General features: G+C 37.3%; 1 protein-coding gene across 4 annotated transcripts in view; it reads right to left on the bottom strand.

The window, feature by feature from the left end:
• Positions 1–20,140, bottom strand: part of CACNB2 (calcium voltage-gated channel auxiliary subunit beta 2) — a 396,121-nt gene that overhangs the window by 235,359 nt on the left and 140,622 nt on the right. Inside the window, exon 1 of one of the 4 annotated variants that reach the window (XM_073334161.1) lies at positions 5,286–5,332. The exons of the other annotated variants lie outside the window; for them this stretch is intronic. Coding sequence (XP_073190262.1) covers positions 5,286–5,321 — 36 coding nt within the window. The 5' untranslated portion in view covers positions 5,322–5,332. Of the gene's footprint in view, positions 1–5,285; positions 5,333–20,140 lie in introns of those variants that run through there. 4 annotated transcript variants of the gene reach the window in all.

The raw sequence follows: 20,140 nt of genomic DNA, 5'->3' as shown, positions 1-20,140 counted from the left end.
TGTTTTTGCCACACGTCTTCAACATCTCCTTTTACACCCTTCCCTTCCCTCCTAATACTTTCCCCTCATCTTCTCCCCGTTTCTTCAACCAATTTACACTTCAGCATTTTTCTTTCAAACTGCTCCATACATTAGTAACAGGTTCCCAATCAATCAATGTATACAAAATGTCTCCCATGCCTCTTTCAAAAATCTTCTAAACCGTCATCTGCTCAGTGAAATATTTTGGCTGCAATTAATATATTCCATCATATACAGTGTCTTGTATTTTTTTTAACTTTACATGCATTTAGATGTTAAGCACTTCAGCAAGCAAGTAACAGACCCCATCCCTGTATAGATTGCTTCCTGTATCAATGCAGTATTATATATTCCTTCATCTATAAACACACACACTTTGAGTTTGTGCGATATTAGATATGTGACCAAGAGAAACCATAAAAAGGGGTAAAGGGAACATGTACTTTGTTCATCAAGAGAATTTGTCTGTGTAACTGGCAACTACTGAAAAGTCAATTTAAATGTTACACAAAATTGAAAAATTCTGTTTAGACACTTTCAAGCCCCTTTTTTAAGGTACATCTATCTCACTTCTGGAAATAATAGTGCTTCCGGTTTTGCATCCACCCTTTGCCTATCCTCAGAGGAAGAAGAGTTATTCTAGCTGGAGGAAGACTGACTTTTTTCCTTTTTATGACAACACGTTGGAGATTGTTGTCCCCAAGCACTAGCAGTAGAACATCAAGTAGGCTCCACAGCTTTCAGCTAGAGAGCTGAGAATTTATTTTTGGATTTCTGGGTCAGACATACTTTTTTGTGGCATAGGCCTGACATAGAGCCAAGATCTGTAACCTTCTGAGGGTTTGTGCGGCCAGAGAAGTTTTAGATGGAGGAGAAGTTAAATACGGAACTCTGGAAAATCATCTTATGCCTAGACACTATAGGAGTTTCCAAAAGTTGCATTTCTTTTGTGGAAAACTATAAGGTGTTTATTTTTTAAAAAATATCAAGGAACAATTAAAAGGCTACATATTTTGTGTTAATTGTAACTGGATAAGGGACCTATTGTAAACTAATACGATTTAGCATTAGTATTCAGAATTCAACAGCATCTTTAAACTTAAAAAAAGTCTCTCTCTCTCACACACACACATACTCCACCCCCCAACCTCCTCAGGTAAGACACTCTTTTTTGGAAATTTCAGCCACATACAATAAATGTGCTATGTTTTGTTCCATAATTGTAATCTAAGAGCCTTTAGAATCAACATAGAAATGCAATACAGAAATGTTAGAAGCCTTTAACGCTCTTTTGCTGCAGCACCTCATCCCAGCTCAGCTGACCGAATCATGCCCATTTCTCTGTAATAGAGACTCTGACCCAGAAGTGCCACCCCCGCCCCAAATCTCTCACAAAAAAGACAAGCTCCTTCATGCTCATACATGGAAGACGATGAGCAGTAATAATGAGGATGTCAGACAGACTTCTCTAAATGTCCACTGGAAGTCCACTGGACTCAATTAAAGGGAATGACTCTTCAGGGCTAATTAAAAGCAAGCATTCTGTAGATCAGTGACAGAGCATCTTTAGGGAATCATTAATAAATTAGATGACAACCATGCTTTTACATTTTGTCAGAATCAGCCTTGATTTCCCCCCTCCCCAACAAGCTCCGCAAAACTCACACTGCAGTGCTAGCAAGATTTCTGCTGCAACATTCTCATAAACTATAGGAGTTAGAGATGAATACGTTCTTTATACAGGTTAAAAACTGGGGTTCAAGTTTCAGATGGTTCACAGCACTAGTTCTAGCTATCCTCAAAACCACTAAAACAAGTTTGGACTTCAGAGGAGTGAAAATGGAAAGACGGTATCAAAACAAGGCAATTTTATGGTATCTCAAGGGCTGCCAAGCTTGACAAAAATGCTGTTCAAACCATTAGGAAGCTGACAAATTCCCAACTTTCCAAGGTACAAAGAATTAACTTCTAGCTCTTGAGATAATGGGTCTTAAAACAGTCACTGCTCCCTCAGACCAACAGTGCTGCAGTGTTTGGCATTGGTTCCAAGATCAGGACTTGTGTAACTGTTGATCAATAAAACACTGTAGTAAGTGAAGATTTGCCATTGGAGCAGACCTCCAGTTATGCAATTTCAAGCTTTAGAAGGGGAAATATTAATTGTAGCAGTAGTAATCATTTTAATGAACATGAAGATATACAATCATAACAGGGTCTCTGCTTTGCAGGACTTGTAGTCTAGCGACACTGGGAAAAATCAAATAGTACAAACAATACAGGGAAAATGCAAATCTTAAGGAGTAACACATTAAGACTTGATTCAACAAAGCACTTAAACATATGCTTAAATTTCAACAAACGAATTGTCCCAGATGCTTAAATTAAGCATATGATTAAGTACTTTGCTGGAGTAGGGCCTAAATTCTGTACACTGTACTCATGGTTCAATCCTTGGGCCACCAAAACTTACACTGACTTGAATGTAGGCTAAACTTCCATTGGGACAAATACCAAACTCACTGCAAGTGGCAGGTGCTCAGCACCTGTCAGGATTTAGCCTAATAAGAACTTTGCCTGAGGGTCTGATCTTTCTAGGTGCCTTCATTTCCCACTGACAATAATGCAGGATTTAGACACACTGAGTCTAAAGATGAGAAATTTTCAGAGCTAAAAGGTTACTACTTGCCTGTATTGGCAATAGTGTGTTAGTAATTGCATATTTATCCTCATAAAATACTGATTTTAAAATAATTTGATATTTAGTCGGACATCAAGATATACCTCTGCCTCTTTACCTATCACTGTATAATTTGTTTATTCTGCATTGATTAGGAAGGTGATGAGGAGCAGGGGAATGTGCATGCCACAAGGAAAAGAGGTGAACATACAGTCGAGTTACATACACGGATTAAGTCTTTTTCAGACCTATGAATCTCTTTTTCTCCCCTTTGTGTCTCCCTTTCACACACACAGAAGTTCTATTCTAAATGGTGTTTATGCAGGTATTATCTTTACTTATCAATCCAGCCAAAATTTGGGAATGTTTTTGAAGGAGGGAAAAAATTGCAGAAACCAGAGATAATACTGAATGGAAGCCAAGCACCTTAGATACTGTATATCTGTCCTTAGATTTTACTCTTATTGTCAGCACATATGATGCCATTTTTTCCCATTTTCAGGTTAGATTCATCCTATTATACAAATACCTAAGAATTTCAATCGAAACAATTAACGGTTATAAAGGTCTATAAAAGTTGTTTGAAAGGGCTATTCCCCTCAAAAGGTAAAACATCTACGTATTGGACAATTGAAATGAGTACTCAAACTTTCGTCCTCTTACAGTGATTGCTTACATTTAGTTTCCAGTTGTAGACAACTTCATAATTACAGTGGCTTTGTGTATTATTTCAAGAAATAAAAGAAATAAAACCCAGGAAAGAATTTTCTGTAGTATCTGGCTGGTGAATCTCGCCCATATGCTCAGGGTTTAGCTGATCGCCATATTTCGGGTCGGGAAGGAATTTTCCTCCAGGGCAGATTGCAAGAGGCCCTGGAGGTTTTTTGCCTTCCTCTGTAGCATGGGGCACGGGTCACTTGCTGGAGGATTCTCTGCTCCTTGAAGTCTTTAAACCACGATTTGAGGACTTCAATAGCTCAGACATAGGTGAGGTTTTTCGCAGGAGTGGGTGGGTGAGATTCTGTGGCCTGCGTTGTGCAGGAGGTCAGACTAGATGATCATAATGGTCCCTTCTGACCTTAGTATTTATGAATCTATGAAAATAGATTGGTGATTCTTTGCCTTTTGGTTTTATTTCTAATCACTATTTTTCCTGTTGGTATAATAAATATTCTGAGAAAGGAAGATAATCTGCTACAGTTTCTCCCACTCCAGGATGCCTAATTTGGAGCTCTCCAACCTGATCAACAGCAGTAGGTATTATAAAGACCTATAAAACTTAGACAATAAGACTTACAAATTTATTCAATAAAGAGAAACATATTTCAGCAATTCTTATACCATATGTCTAAACCATGGAACACAAACAAAAGTAGTATATCAACCATGTTTAAATATAATCTTGTATATTAAAATGTATTTTGTTGATTTCAAAATAACCTGAAACTTAAAGGAGCATTGATATTCACCATGTAGATTCTATATAAAAGATACAGAGGTGTATCCTGTCAGATGACCATGCTCTTTACTACTGAATGCTCCAGGCATCAGATACAAGGCCATGTAGGCTTGGGTAATACAAATGAATCAAGTGATTAGGGTTTTTTTTAGATTTCAACCTCACGAAGCCAACCTAAAACCTGCAGAAAACCTAAAACCATCTAATGAATAGTGGTTGACATGGCAAGGTTTGTGTGAAATCAAATAGTTTTATGTGCTGCTTATTCTGTACAGCTTGCTATGCACTGATAGTATTATATAATCATATGTGATTAGGTTTACAAAAGGTCATTATTACTCTAGAAATATATTTCTTATTTTACATTTTTCAGTGCCTAATCCTGGTATTTGATAAAGAAATTAATTGCAAGGAGTGAGGGAAAGAATGTTTCTATTTTTTAATAAAAATTAAATAAGGAAAAAATTTCAGAAGGATGTTCTTGAACACAGAAGTTTTTATCCAACAAACTCAATCTCCGTATATAGGTCTTTGCTACAACATAGCAGTTATTTATGCGTTTGGAACCAACTCCTATGATTTATTTAAAATGCATTTTAAATAGAGAGCTTATATATGTCATATAAAAACCTAGAATTACAAACCCACACACCAAGTAAAAAATAGAAATGAAAACATTATTAATTAAAATGATTACTCTACAAAGATTATTTTTAATTCTTATTTTTAGGACCTGGTCCTTTACCCTCTGAAGTCCATGGGAGTTTTGCAATTGATTTCAATGTAAGCAGCACCAGCCCTGTACTATCTAGAATTAGGATAGGTATTTTATGCTGAAGAGCTCATAGCAACATTAAACGAAGAAAACAATCAGTCAAAATATTTACAATTTGGGTCATGGTCATAATTCTTTAAAAATATCTGTATATTTAACATTTTAATGTAATGTGTTAGTACCTTTCTTAAAAGAACCATTGAACAATTATTGTAACAATCCAATTTCTCAATGTTCCTTGTCTACATTTCATATATATATATATATACACACACACACACACGGACACACACACGGACACACACACACACACACACACATTTTTAGAGGTTTTGATAACTTTTTGTACTTACCCAGGACACATTTTTACCCTTGGGTGTTTTTAGCATGGCAACATGCAGTGCTGAGATGACCAACAACAGCCCCACCAGCATGGAAAGTCAGATGGAGGGATATTCCAAATGTCTTTGTTACCCAAATGTATAAAGTCCCTTAGCCTGGATGATACAAGCACACTGAGCATCAGGCAAAGTAACAATCAAAAAAGCCATTTTTCTTCTTAAGATACTATCCAGTCAGACAGAGACAAATATCTCTGTAATATATAGAGATATACAAATATATATATTCAGCTGCAGAGATGTATGTACTTTTGTATATCCATCGAGTCCAAAAGTTGACTATTCTCTCAGAAAGCTAAAAACCTAAATTCACAAATACCTAATATCACAAATGCATTCTTCCTTCTGCTGTGAAAATACTGTGCCCAATTACTCACCAAGCTTTAATAAAAGCGTTGAGGCTAGAGCTTACAAGAGAATTAAGACAAATACTGGAAGCAACTAGCATTCAGAGGACCTTGAAGAGATGGTTGCCTGCTGGTGGCATCATGTAAGAGCTACTGTGCGTGAATATTTCCAGGACTCCAGGACTCTTCAGAAGGATAATAAGAATTAGATCTCAGTTTCAATAAATAATGTATGCCAGCAGGTACAGCATACCTATTGCTACCTTCTGCGCAGTCTCACTACATAGCGTCTGCTGCTGCTGCTTCAGAGACTCATAGTGCACCTGTTGTTGATGTGACTCCACACTGAAAGCCTGGTAGCCTAACAACGAATAACATTTGTTTAGAAGATGAGAGAGAATCCCCAGAAGGGAGAGCAAGAGCTGAAAATCAGTGTCCCTGCTTGTTTCTCTTTGTTTATCTGCCCTTCTGTCCCTTTAGTTTTACCTCCTGTCAATCTAGATTACCAAAGCAGATTCAGGCTAAATTTTGCAACGATCAGTACTGATTAGTGTGAGTTGATTGAAATCGGATTATACAGGAAGACCTCTGCCTTTCTCACTCAGCAAGCAGGCCAGTACCATCTGAAAACCATTTATGCTTCACCTCACAATACCACAGCATTAGGAACAGTCCGTTTAAAGAGAAACAGTGCAACATGGGTAACCCAGATTGTAGTTTCTTTTAAAAAGAGAGGCAAATGTTTCAGCTATCCCTGTTTTAATAGCTATATGAATATATAGTAGGATGTCTCAAATCACTTCCAAATGGACAAGTTAGCTAAAGATTTTGGGGATTCACAGGAAAGCACAGTATGTCAAAAATATTATTAAGTTGCTAACACTTTGCATATATCTGATAACTACTACCCATATAGGATGTGGAACCAAAATTATTAAAAGGTTCGGAAAGCATTGTAAACAATGTAAAGCATTAGTTCTGAGCATTAATGTGAGAAGTGTAGCACTTTATTGACTGTGTCTATACAAATAATAAACCCATAAGAATTGACGTATATTATTTCAAATTATTCTAAATTAAAGATGTTATTATGTAAGCTGACGGAGCCTTATTTAAATACAGTGGCATTACACATTTTCAGTAATTAAGCATAGAGAACATAGAATGCTTATTAACTACAAAATTAAGAAAATATTATAATGTTACAGTGTCACAGGATATAGAAATATTTCTCTTGAGTTTACTGTGAAATCCTGGAATGAAGGAAACAAAATCTAAAGTAGAAAAAGAAACTGCTGAAATGGAACACACAACCAAGCTGAGATGGTGAAAGAATTTCAGAACCAAAACAAGGACACAACTATGCAAGATTCAGTTAAGACCAGCTAACTGACATCTAGAAAATCCATGAAGGAGATGCAATCGATACACTGAGTAATGGACTAGAAGACATAACAGAACAGAAGACTAGAAGACATAGAAGTACATGTAGGTACTTACAGACTGCAGTCAAGTCAGTCTTTAACCTTCTCTTTGTTAATACTCCCACTCAATAATGATTCCACATTTACAATTACATATTGAGACCTATCAGTTATCCAACTTTTAATTGGTTTAATGTGTTCCATGTTATTTTTATACTGGTTAGGTTTTTTTTAATCAAACAACTTGGTACCACATGATAGACTGCCTAACAGAAGCCTAAGTATGTCACGTCAACACTATTACCTTTATCAACCTAATAATCTCATGGAAAAAGATATCAAGTTAGTTTGACAGGATCTATTTTCCATAAACCCATGTTGATTGCCATTAATTATATTACCTTCTTAACATTTTTTAAATGACTCCCATATAAGTGCCTCCATTATCTTGCTCAGGATCAATACCAGACTGACAGGCCTATAATTAACTATAAAAATATATAATAAACACATAATAAACAAGACATCTCATTACCCTTTTAAAAAACTGGCTCAATATTAGCTTTCTTCCAGTCTTCTGAAAATTCCCTAGTGTTCTGAGATTTATTGAAAATCAACATTAATGCTCCAACAAGCTGCTCAGCCAGATCTTTTAAAACTCTTAGATGCCAGTTATCTGGACGTGCTGATTTAAAAATATCTAATGTTAATAGCTGCTGTTTAACATCCACCTGAGATACCATATGGAAAGGATAGAGTCTTATCATACAATATAACTACATCATCTGTTTCCCTCCTCCTCCTATTTTCCCAAATACAGAACAGAAATATTTTATTGAGCACTTCTGCATTTTCTGCATTATTGAAAATGTTACCATTATCATCTAGGTATTGAGGGGACTTTTAGAGTGAAAATGTAGTTGCCTAGAGATTTTAGGCATCTGCAGGGTTAAGTAACAGCTCAGTGGGGACCGTAGGATTTCAGCTGCACCTAAATTTTGGACCTAAGTGTCTGTATGCTTATTGTTTATGGTATATTTGTCAGTTAATTTTTATTGAACAGTTCACATAATATATATATGCACTTCATATCAGAAAATAATTATCAGTACAGTACTTACCTTATGAATACATGTTCATTGTATGTTGATATGGCACTACTGTTTTATGTTAAATATTACTACTGTCTATATTCCAATAATATATCTGTAAACTACACATCACAAAAATACAGGACTGTCCATCCCCATATACTAGTCAATTAGCAGTATCAAGTTAAGGGTTGAATTGCCATTCATCTTGAAGGCGATAAAATGTGTGGTCTGTAATATGCACAGCGTGTATGTGAGCATGTGAAAGCACACACTCATGTACCTGATCCATACACAATTCTGCAGCAGGGTTACTACAGACTTTGGTATCAGATTAAGCATTATTTCTTTTTATTAGATTACACTAAACATTACAATGATCATGTAATCTTTTTGGGGCTGAATCTGGCCATAAAATGATAGCAAATGTCCAGGTATAAGAGTCAAATATCCATCAATAGAAGACCCAGAGACTAATTATGAAAGGAATTCCTCTGCACTGAGAAGAGAAAAAATTCAGAGGGGTTAACTTCAGGGCTACTTTATAAAGAGGCCAGCTCTGAACACATGGAAAATTAATTTTACCTGCTCATTTTCTGTGATTGATTCTCACCAATGGAAACATATTACATAGACAAGCCTTGTTTAATTGACTGGAAATAATAACTACTTCCCCACCCTAACCCCCTAGTTCACAAGAAAGCAAAATTAACAAATTCATGGCTGCAGGAAGGAGCCTCAAACACATGGAAAACCAGTGGATTCTTAGGAATACCATCTTTTGATGACCCTGTATCACTTGAAAACTCTATGTGGCAGAAGAACCACTAGGAGGCAACTCAAGACTGAATTCCTCTTCTTCAAAGGTCAAGCTCCATAAAATGAAACCTCTATACTGGGCTGGGAAAGGGAGAAAGGGAAGGGACAAGACATTAAAACACATAAAACAGAGGCTTTATTTTATTTTTATTTTATTTTTTCAATGTACTTAGCAGTACCCTATGCAAATAAGTGAATAAGAGAAGAGTTGGTGGTCTTCTCTAAAAAGCTGCAGCTAAGTATTTGCATGATTGCATGCTGTGTACTTATACAGATAAAATGGCATCTGCTGTTGTCAAGGTTCCTCCCCCACTCTGAACTCTAGGGTACAGATGTGGGGACCTGCATGAAAAACCTCCTAAGCTTATCTTTACCAGCTTAGGTCAAAACTTCCCCAAGGTACAAAATATTCCACCCGTTGTCCTTGGATTGGCCGCTACCACCACCAAACTAATACTGGTTACTGGGGAAGAGCTGTTTGGACGCGTCCTTCCCCCCAAAATACTTCCCAAAACCTTGCACCCCACTTCCTGGACAAGGTTTGGTAAAAAGCCTCACCAATTTGCATAGGTGACCACAGACCCAAACCCTTGGATCTGAGAACAATGAAAAAGCATTCAGTTTCTTACAAGAAGACTTTTAATAAAAATAGAAGTAAATAGAAATGAAGAACTCCCCCCTGTAAAATCAGGATGGTAGATATCTTACAGGGTAATTAGATTCAAAAACATAGAGAACCCCTCTAGGCAAAACCTTAAGTTACAAAAAAGATACACAGACAGAAATAGTTATTCTATTCAGCACAATTCTTTTCTCAGCCATTTAAAGAAATCATAATCTAACACATACCTAGCTAGATTACTTACTAAAAGTTCTAAGACTCCATTCCTGGTCTATCCCCGGCAGAAAACCAGCATATAGACAGACACAGACCCTTTGTTTCTCTCCCTCCTCCCAGCTTTTGAAAGTATCTTGTCTCCTCATTGGTCATTTTGGTCAGGTGCCAGCGAGGTTACCTTTAGCTTCTTAACCCTTTACAGGTGAGAGGAGCTTTCCCCTGGCCAGGAGGGATTTCAAAGGGGTTTACCCTTCCCTTTATATTTATGACAGCTGTGAATGAACATTTGTATTCTCTGGTAAAGATATATTTCCATGCTACAATTGAATTTCTATGAGGCAAAATTTTATACAAATAGAATGGCCTATTCCTGACCTTAGCATCTTATTTATGGGGACTAGCTAGATAGATGGTTCATAAACTTTAAAATAGTCACCACTGCCATATTTTATAAAAGACAGCTAAGGACATTTTCAAAACCACACACCTAGCAGAAAACACTCCAAAACGTCTAGCCACTATAGAGTTAATATATCATATGCAATGTATGTGACTCTTGTTAAGTTTACTCCGTGCTCAGAAGACAGCTGTTCCCCCTATTTAGAGAGTCCAAGAGCCAGGTATTCATGAGGAATTTTCATGAAGTAATTTATCTTAATTTTAAAAAGATTTTGGTTTGAAACAGAAGAATTAAAGACAACGGTTCTTGCTGTGGTCAGCCATAAATATCTTCTAGCTATTGAAACTATTATATCTAAGTTGGTGGTACTCCTGAAAGAGATGCAATATCAAATATAATTTTCTATTAGAACCATGGAATGCAACTGTGTTCATGAACACGAGTTATAGAATGAGATAGAGAGTTTATCTGCTTCAAATAAGCTTTGTCCACATATGCTTAATAAACCCATAACTTTCACAAATAAAGTTGATGGTAATACTAATTATTTAGTATGAAGGTTAGATAGCACAATCCTAAAAACAGAACTGTTGTGTTAGTACCTATTTAAGAGTCGTCTGCTTTACAACCTCTATATTGTCATGAAGACTAAACTATTACCTGATAAAATCTGACCCTGCTTACTCTATTAAACTCTGTCTCAAACAGACAAGCTGAAAAACAGCTGGCATTTGAGTTTTCTCCATCTGAGCTGCTGCAATATTAACTATTTTCACAGAAGCCTCCAGCACCAGCTGCTTGAGGTCTGCCAGATACATGCTCAAGTAACAGATAAAACTCATTCTTACATACACAGGAATTTACAGCTACTGAGCCTTACTTTAGTTGATTTTTTTATGCAATGCACCAGAATCCAAAACACTACATTATAAAAAAATTAAGGCTGCAAAATCTAGCACTCAAAAAGTCATGACACAACAGAATTAAGGTTTCCTGTGTGCATATGCATTATGCACGATCTTTAATTACATGGTCACATTTTTTTTCCACAGGACATCAGCCTTATTAAGTTCCACAAGCAACCTTAATTCTGATATTTTCTAACTTTTGAGATCAACACTGAATTCCAATAGAAGTAGAATACTACAGATAGCTTAAGTTCAAAAGAAAAAATTAGAAATAGTTGATTTAAATTTACATTTCAGTGGTATTTTAACTCCATAATGTCTTTAAGTAAACAAAAGGTATAGAAGAATGCTTAGGAGACTGTGAGGAAGAAACAGATTTTAAACTTACCCGGTAGCGTCACTTAATAAATCAAGTTTGGAAACAGATAAGAGAGGTAGAAAGGGTTACATCTTGACAACCTCAAATGGAAGCCCAAAATAATTTATCAGGTCTTGGTATAAAAGTAATAAAGAGCATTATAACTAAATGTAGTGATTATTAAGATCAGCTAGCTATACTCTGGTTCTGGTATTCACAAAATAAATGTGTGTTTTTTTCTCTCTCAGTGATTGATGTGAGTTTGGGAAATGTTGGTAAACTAATTTATACATGTTTATACTACCAGGTTTAAAGAACAACTTTTATAAAATATATGGGGAAAGAAACTATATCAGTTACACTATAAAGCCTTCTCTACTGAGGCTTTTGTATACCTGCCATGTCCTACATGTCTTTACCTTTGATAAATTATAGTAATTTGATCAGTTGTGTTTCTGTGTACCTATTGTTTTGAATAATTGCATTAACATTGGTTTGTATTTAATGGTATACTAGCAAGAATGTTGTCTTCTCATCCTTAAATTTTTCTGTTATTTGTCTTATGGTTACCTCACCCAGAGATGAAAGTAAGCCGGTATGGTCCGGTAAGGCGTACCGTCAAGAGCTGGTGTGCCATATTGGACTGGCTTCCCCAGATGGCGATTTAAAGAGCCTAGGGCTCCCGGCAGCAGCTGGAACCCTGGGCCCTTTAAATTGCTACCAGAGCCCTGCTGCTGGAGCCCCCGGGTAGCGGAGGTGGCCAGGAGCCCCGGGGCTCCGGCAGCGGGGCTCGGGCACCGATTTAAAGGGCCAGGGGCTTCGCTATGATTTAAATGGCCCTGAGTCCCAGGGCTCCCAGCTGCCTCCACAGCTGGTAGCTCCAGAGGTGATTTAAAGGATCCATGGCTCCCAGCAGCCTCTACCGCAGCTGGAGCCCCTGGCCCTTTAAATCTTCATTTAAAGGGCCCAGGGCTCTAAAGGCCCTGACTCTTTCAGTTGATGCCCCGCCCCTTCTGGTCAAGGCCCTGCCCCCTGCTCAGGTCTCCGGCGTACCGGTAATTCCTTTAAATTACTTTCACCCCTGACCCCACCTTACCATAAGCACTCATTACCATGACAATTTCAACTACTGATTATATGCTAAAGGAAGTTATTTAATGTATTTCTGTCATTTCTTGTGTTTTAGCACTTACAAGCAAGGATGACAAAATACAGTATGACCAGCCAGCTCTAAACAGATCTACAGAAAGAACCCTATGGACCACGGCTTGAAAACTGCTGGTTTAAAGTATTCAGTTAAATGAGGTCAGTGAGGTTTTGAGAAGGAAAGAAATTGTTGCAGTACAATAGGAAATAATGAAAATCCATTAAGTAAGAAAGTTCAGTGTGTTTTATTTACATATATAAACTCTTGGGCTGCCAAAGGCAATCCAATTTAATCAGGGATATTGAATTGGAGAAGGTCTGCAAGTTACATCATCTTTAGTGCAGTGAATTAAATGTTCTTTTAGCAGGCCTGGCTAGTACTACTACTTTTGGATTTGATGGAGAATATTGTCTGAGAATAGCACATGCCAGAAGGAAGTGCAGTCCATCTCTCTGCAGCAATCTGTCTGCCCTTGGAAGAAGTGTTAAGACTCTGAAGGGAGTCACAGCCTCTCATCAACTGGAAGAATGGGGACAGGGACAGTACACTTTTGGAGGCTGGAAATGCAAACATGGTAGGATAGGAGAATTCTTACAGCTTCCATGGTTTAACAGAAGCCTCATTATCCTCAACAGGACTCAACATCTGTCTTATGTTAGGACTTTACTATATTCTGATTTCTGGGTGCCAATTTCTTTGGGCAGAACAAATGGGTAACTGCTTCTTATATGCAGACAAGGAAGAATACAAGCTAATGGGAAGCTTGTTTTAGCACCCTATCCTAGCACTGCTCTCTCCAGTCTCCTGCCTCGCTGGAAAGAGGCAGCATTATGGCAGCCTTTCCCCTTTTGGGCAGTAAAACCTGCTTTTTTCTTTAGGCCTCTTTTTTTTAGACGTGGCATTAAGTCAGAAGACAAGAGGCAGGGAAAGGCAATGCAGTAAGTGCAGAGGCAATGTTCATCCCAATAGTGGAAGGCTCCCTTCGCTCAGCCTGTAAATGCAACCTCCAACCTGCATTCAGAAACGGCTTCTATCTGAACCCTAAAACAAAAAAAGCAACCTATGGCACAATCAAAATGTGTACAAGACAGTAACATTTTATTTAGGCAGAATATATAAATGCTGGGTAAATACGAACTGCTTTTTGTTCTTTTTGAGAAGGAAAAGGAAGGGCCTTATGGCTTTTAGATTGATCTGTAATATCACAATGGATTTGCTCTTGCATAGCAGCAAATTTGTGCACCTCTTATGTCCTGTTTTGGCTGCATTATGGCCCACGATTCTGAAGCTACTGCAAATTTCCTGTCTGAACAAACAGACTACAGTAGAAGAGTTGTGCCAGGAGACTACAGAGATAGTCCTGACACACCTTTTCCACACATACACAATATATTTGCTTGGGTGGACATTTCTGTTGGAGATGCATCCTCTGCACAGAAATCTACTAGAAGTTACTCAAGCCCTAGTTCAGTTAATTGGTTTGGGACCAGGTTGGTTCTCTTTTTTGAGTGAGACAAGTTTCAGCTATTAGTAGTTGGCACCTTTCACCTTCCCCTCTTTGAAACATAATGGGCAATAACAGCTCCCAAGAACTAAAAAAATCTTCTGACAACCAATTCTTACTGGGGTCCTGGATTCCACTGATGCAGATCATTTCCTCCTGGCTAATCAAACCATTATATAGAAATATGGGCAGTTTTTTTACATTTGTTGTTAACAATTTTTTCAGTTTGGAAAATACTCAGAGGACACAGCTATGAAAGGAGGCACTCCTAGATTAGCTGAATGGTGCCAAAAATCAGTTTCTCTTTGGCTTCTAGCCTGCTTAATCTATACATCAGGAGTTACTTATCTGTTTTTATGAGCAGAAGCCAGAAAGCAATCAGTGGTAAAATAATTTCTCCTTTATATTATAGATGTTTTGCTCCATTTTAATGCCAACATGATGCAGCTTCTTTTTTCAAAGTTACTATTGACTCTCTTTAGTATTTGGTGTGCACCCTAGAAGTTTCTTAGATATTTGGACATCACATGTTCTCTACAGACTGTTGCAAATAGAGAAACTGCCCCCAAGTAGTGAATTTGAATGTATGTCATTCTTTAATGTTTTTTTTAATCTTGGAGGATGCAAGCGCATAAGTTGAAGTACCCATGGACTGTGTTTAATATGTGTGACCATCATTTAATCAGCAAAATCACTCTATTTCTCACTGACCTTGCAGTTTTACAGAACTCAGATTTATACATGGATGAACTGTTCTTGAACAATTTTCTCTAATGGACACAAACTGTCTTTTCTTTATCATCAATCATGCATGTTTTCTCTCTACCCATATTTTTGCTATCAAATATATTTCTTCTGACCTGCTCAATGCACTTCTCTATTAATGTTAGAGATGGCCTATGTTGCTTTTACAGGCATCCTAGGAAAGTTGAGATTTTTTCTATAGTCATGTCATTTTTCTGATGGAAAGGGAAGCATTTTCATTCAGTATTCCTCTGCCATAGATCAAGGACTGTTATTGTTACCAGACTTTGCACATAGAGAAGAGAGGTTTCTTGTGAATCCACTCACACTCCAGGTTACATTTTAAGCATCAATAGTTTATAGGAGAAAAGAAAAAAAAACTGCATTCGGGTTTGTCTACACTTACAACGTTGCAGTGAAGACGCTACCTATGCCGAGGGGAAGGCTTCTCCAATCAGCGTAAGTACTCCACTTCCCCGAAAGGTGGTAGCTATGTAGATGGGAGAAGCCCTCCCATCAACATAGTGCTGTCTACACTGGAAGTTCAGTCAGTATAACTGTGTCACTCAGGTTTGTGGATTATCCACACCCCTGAACAATGGAGTTATATCAACATAAGCTTATAGTGTAGATTCGGGCTTGGTGATCTTCCTTGGATTACACTATTGTTCACTTCTGGGTTCTTTGGTTTTTGTCATCTTCTCTGTCTTTTTTTTTTCTATTTTAAATGCAATGCTGTTTACTATTGGTTCATTTGTTTCACACATTTTTGAGGTTTATTCAACTCGCTAATTTAAAGTGCTTTATACAAGCATTTACAAACAGTGTACATTTATAGGGATCATTTCCCTGACTCCTGTAATGCAGTCACCTCTGGAGTGCTGTTCAGAGTGAACAGCAATACCAAAACAAGAATTTATGGGAAATGCCATATCCATTTGAAACCGAAGGAGGAATTTTATGCATGTAGACAAAACAATTATCTAAATAGAAATTTGGTCAGGACACCAGATTAAAAGCGCCATGTGATCTTTAATAACCTCAAGTGGTCAGGATCTCAGTGATACCCCCACCTTGTTGGAGCACTGGTTTAGTACCAAGTTGGAGGGAAGAGACATCTAGCATTCAACAATAGCATTTCCTGTAAAACCCTGGCTTTCCTTGGAGGTTTTCCATCCATAGTCTGACCAGTCTTACACTGCTTAGCTAATGATTTTTGATGAGATCCCAACCCATGGTGGCAAGGGTGAGGTGATATAACAGCATTTGCAAATGGAAAGATGACAAGTTAAATAATCTCACCCATTTCAAAGACAGGTAGCAATAGGAAAGATCATCAGCAATGGAGACAAAGCTAGTTGCAAAATATTGGGGAAAACAAATGTTGGCACTAAGCTGAAACTACCTTAACTGATATAGTTCATGAGAAGGAAGCATGGAAAACTTCTATTGTAACAAGTGTAACAAAATGTAACTTTAATGAAGATAGCGGGTGAACCCAGGGATGACTATGATTGACATTACTGAAATTTACTAAATTTACTAATGATACTAAAACTGTACTGGAAGTAAACAAACAATACTCTAAAAAATCCTAAATCAATACTAAAAAAGCATTTGATTGCAATTCTCCTTTTCATTGCTTTGACTTTTGGCAAATTTAGATTTTGCAACAAGTTCTAGAAGTAGATGAAAGTACTACATAGAGATATCTATGCATGAGAGGTTTAGTGGTCAAACTATTTTAAATTCATAGGAGTTCACCCCATGCTGCCATGGGCTCTAATGAAACCATTATCACAAGCAATATCTAAGATAAATTTAAGGGCTTCAAATTTGGACTGAGGAATTCCAAAGATTTACGTACAAAGGTGATACTCTGCTATTTGCATCAGATCTTCTGTATGTGTTACAGGATATTTTCTAAGTTAACTGAAGCATTTAGCATAATATCTAATTGTGACTAGTTGACCTATATTAAAAATAACCTAACTGATGTTCCCCTACCTTCGCTCCTGTCCACCTGTCTGCCCTTAGACTGATCCCTTTGAGGAAGGGACTAAGTATTGTGTGTTCTTCTATAAAAAATAGAATAATACTGGAGCAAGTCAGTGTTACTGTTTCTATATACAGAGATCTATAGACTCACAAACAGAGAACACAGGGGGATTTCAAGTGGGCTAATGAAGGGACAAAATACCTGTGTAGACATTTCACTGTGGTGAGAATCAATATGACAGATCTCCAAAAAAAGTATTGACATTCTCAGTGCTTTGACAGTTCAAGTTCCCAAGCACCACTTCCAAAAATTTTCTTTCCGGAAGGGATATAAAAATTAGAATCTCTTTGCAAATTATACTCCTTATTGCTGTTACGATCTGTAAATGTGTGTGCACTTGAAAATGTGTGTACCCACGCATACACAAGTTAAATTCTGAATTTCAAGCTTTATCGTTTATTGCCGCTATTAAACAAGCTCTATAATCTTTTTAAGTCAACATAAGTGGAACAGCAGTATGGTTCCACCTAGAGAAAAAGTGTCAGACCCACTCCCCTCCACACTGAGGGGTAGTTAGTTTTTAAACTAAGAGGAGGCACAGCCCCAACAATCCAGCAAGCTCAACATACTTAGCTTTTGCTATCTAGAACATTCAAACTCAAAAGGTATAGGAGCTCTGTAAAATGATCCAGCATTTATGCTAAGGTTAAGTTAATTTTCTGGCTGATTTGGACAGAAAACAGAATTTCTGAGTATCATTATCATCAACATCCTGGAATACTTCTGCCATTTTTCAGTTAAACGAAAGTTACAGAATGGAGAGGTGATAGTTGCAATTAGAGGCAGGGCTAAGGCTAATAATGAAGCAACTAGGTATGATCTGGAAAAGAGGTTTAGGTTTCCAGACATGAGATTTTACCAGGATCTCTATGTTCATAAAGCCATAGAGGCCACCAAAAGACTCAAATGAACAAACTGTTGAATCTCATAAAGACTCTGAAGTGTGCACTTCCTACCCCCACACACACACACTCTGCCACTCTGCAAGCACTCCACAACTCATCCTGTCCATCTGTACAAGCAAGCTGCCCCAGACAGATAAGAAAACAGAGAAGATTAAAAAAAAAACCCAACTCAAGAAAAACCTCCCCAAAACTTCAACATGGATCGGTGAGAGAAAGCCAACTAAGGCACTGTCAAGGGATTAGGTTTAAACTCTAATCATGAATTTATTGGGACACTGAAATACTATTGTAACTTAATATTTAAGTTTCACCTATTAATCATCAAGTAGTAAAACCACATATTCCTGGAGAGGCGGTAAGAGCTAAATATTGGTAAACAGATAAACAGTGGGCTTATTTGGATTTAAGATTCTTAATATTTATTATTGGTCTTTCTTAAGACAGCTCCTTAATTGGCTTCATCTAAGTAATTTATGCAAATATTTTCTTCAATTTCATAGGATTTAGTTACAAATGCTTGTGTTGCCCAGTTATAAACTGTTTAGGTTATTAATAACAAATTCTTTTACCCATATAGCAACAATTTAGTGTCTAATAAGATACTAAAACAGAATTTATGATTATTTTGGAACAGCAGCAACATACTTTGGGGTCTTAACTTACTAAGAGAAAAGTACTCCCAGAGGCAATTCACTCTCAAAAGTATAATCTCTGTTAAAAGCTCTCCAGAAAAAGACATACAGAAGAAATTGCAACAGAAATAACTCATTTATCATTTATATTATTTTGTTTAATGTTTTCTTTTTCTTTCTTTAAATAATATGATAGATATGGTTAATAAGTGTGATTGAATACTGGGAGCCACACTACTGAATTGGCAGTAACAGAAACCAATCAGTAAGAGCTGGCCTACCATTTCTTGCTTCTCTAAACTAAATATTTTTACTCATTTTAAAAATAAAATTACTTGGCATCCAACAATTTATAATTACCCCTGCCAACCCCATACATTGCTGCTTCTAACAGAACAATAACAGAACACACAGTACTGTAGGTACGTAACTAATCACAAATCCTTTATTTACATGACATTTGAAAATCTGTATTTTCCTGAAGGGATTTGAGTTCAGATCTCTAAGTTTTCATGCCAGGCATGATGTAATTAATTTAATTACTAGTTGAGCATCTTTGAACTCCCTGCACTGATTTACGGGTTAGTAATATCACCACCTCTACGAATAGAAACATTAGCACAGTGTTTAGCTGGTAAGTAAATGGGGAGGGAGAAGAGTAGTTTTCACGTATTTTGCTTCAGAAAATATGTGCTGTGGCTACTGCTACTGGTTTGGAATTTAAAAACCTTCAGCGCTGTGTCAAACCATTAGTTTTAAAATTAATTACAAAAATATAAAGATCAGAGAACTTCAGAGCATACAGTATCACAATATTTATTAAACATTTTGAAATAAGATTGTACAAATAAAAGAAAAAGGCACAACTAAATACAAGAAAGAAAGAAAGTGTGTTCAATTTAATTATGTTAAGCCGGTAAAAGCTTTAAAAAAAGTTTCCTTTTACCAGTTAATTAAATTAGAAGATTAAATTGTCATCTTGGGAAAGTATCAAGAACATAGAAAGGGCAAGAGGCAAGGAGATTTATTTTTTACTTTATATTTTACAAAAGCTTTGCTAGCTACCCTTAAATGTTTAAAATGGACAGTAATTATTAGAGCGGTCATGGTGTGATGGTAGCACTCTGGTGGTGTCACCTAGTGGTTAGGCTACTAGGTCTCTACTCACCTGCCCACAATGGCCACTGACACCTCCCAGGGTGGTCTGCCTTTTGGTGGGTGTTAATTATCTGTATCCCTTTCTGGGGTAACAGAGTTCCAAGGAAGATATTGGGCCCCATCCCCTGCAAAAGGGCTGGGGGAGAGAAAGTAGAACCTTCAGTCTGTATAGCAACCCCTGCAGGCGTTCAATCCCAGCTGTGGAGCTTGCAAAGTCTTCCCCTCTCTGCATTTCCCCAAGGGGGAGACTGGTAGTGATTGTTTTTGTGTCCTCTGGAACAAGGTGGTTAGTATGGGAGCCCGAGCCCTCCCACACCACCAGGCTCCAGCCCAGGGCCCTGAAAGAAGCAACAATGTCCAGCAGTTAGAGTGCCTTAAGCAGGGCCGGATTAACTCACCTAAGGGCCCATGGCTTTTAGATTTTGTGGGGCTCCTGCATACAAATATGTTTCCTAAAACAAAATGATCGCAAT

This window comes from Lepidochelys kempii, chromosome 2 (genome assembly GCF_965140265.1).
Source record: "Lepidochelys kempii isolate rLepKem1 chromosome 2, rLepKem1.hap2, whole genome shotgun sequence".
NCBI classification, from domain to species: Eukaryota; Metazoa; Chordata; order Testudines; family Cheloniidae; genus Lepidochelys; species Lepidochelys kempii.
This window is presented reverse-complemented; position numbering and strand designations above follow the sequence as displayed.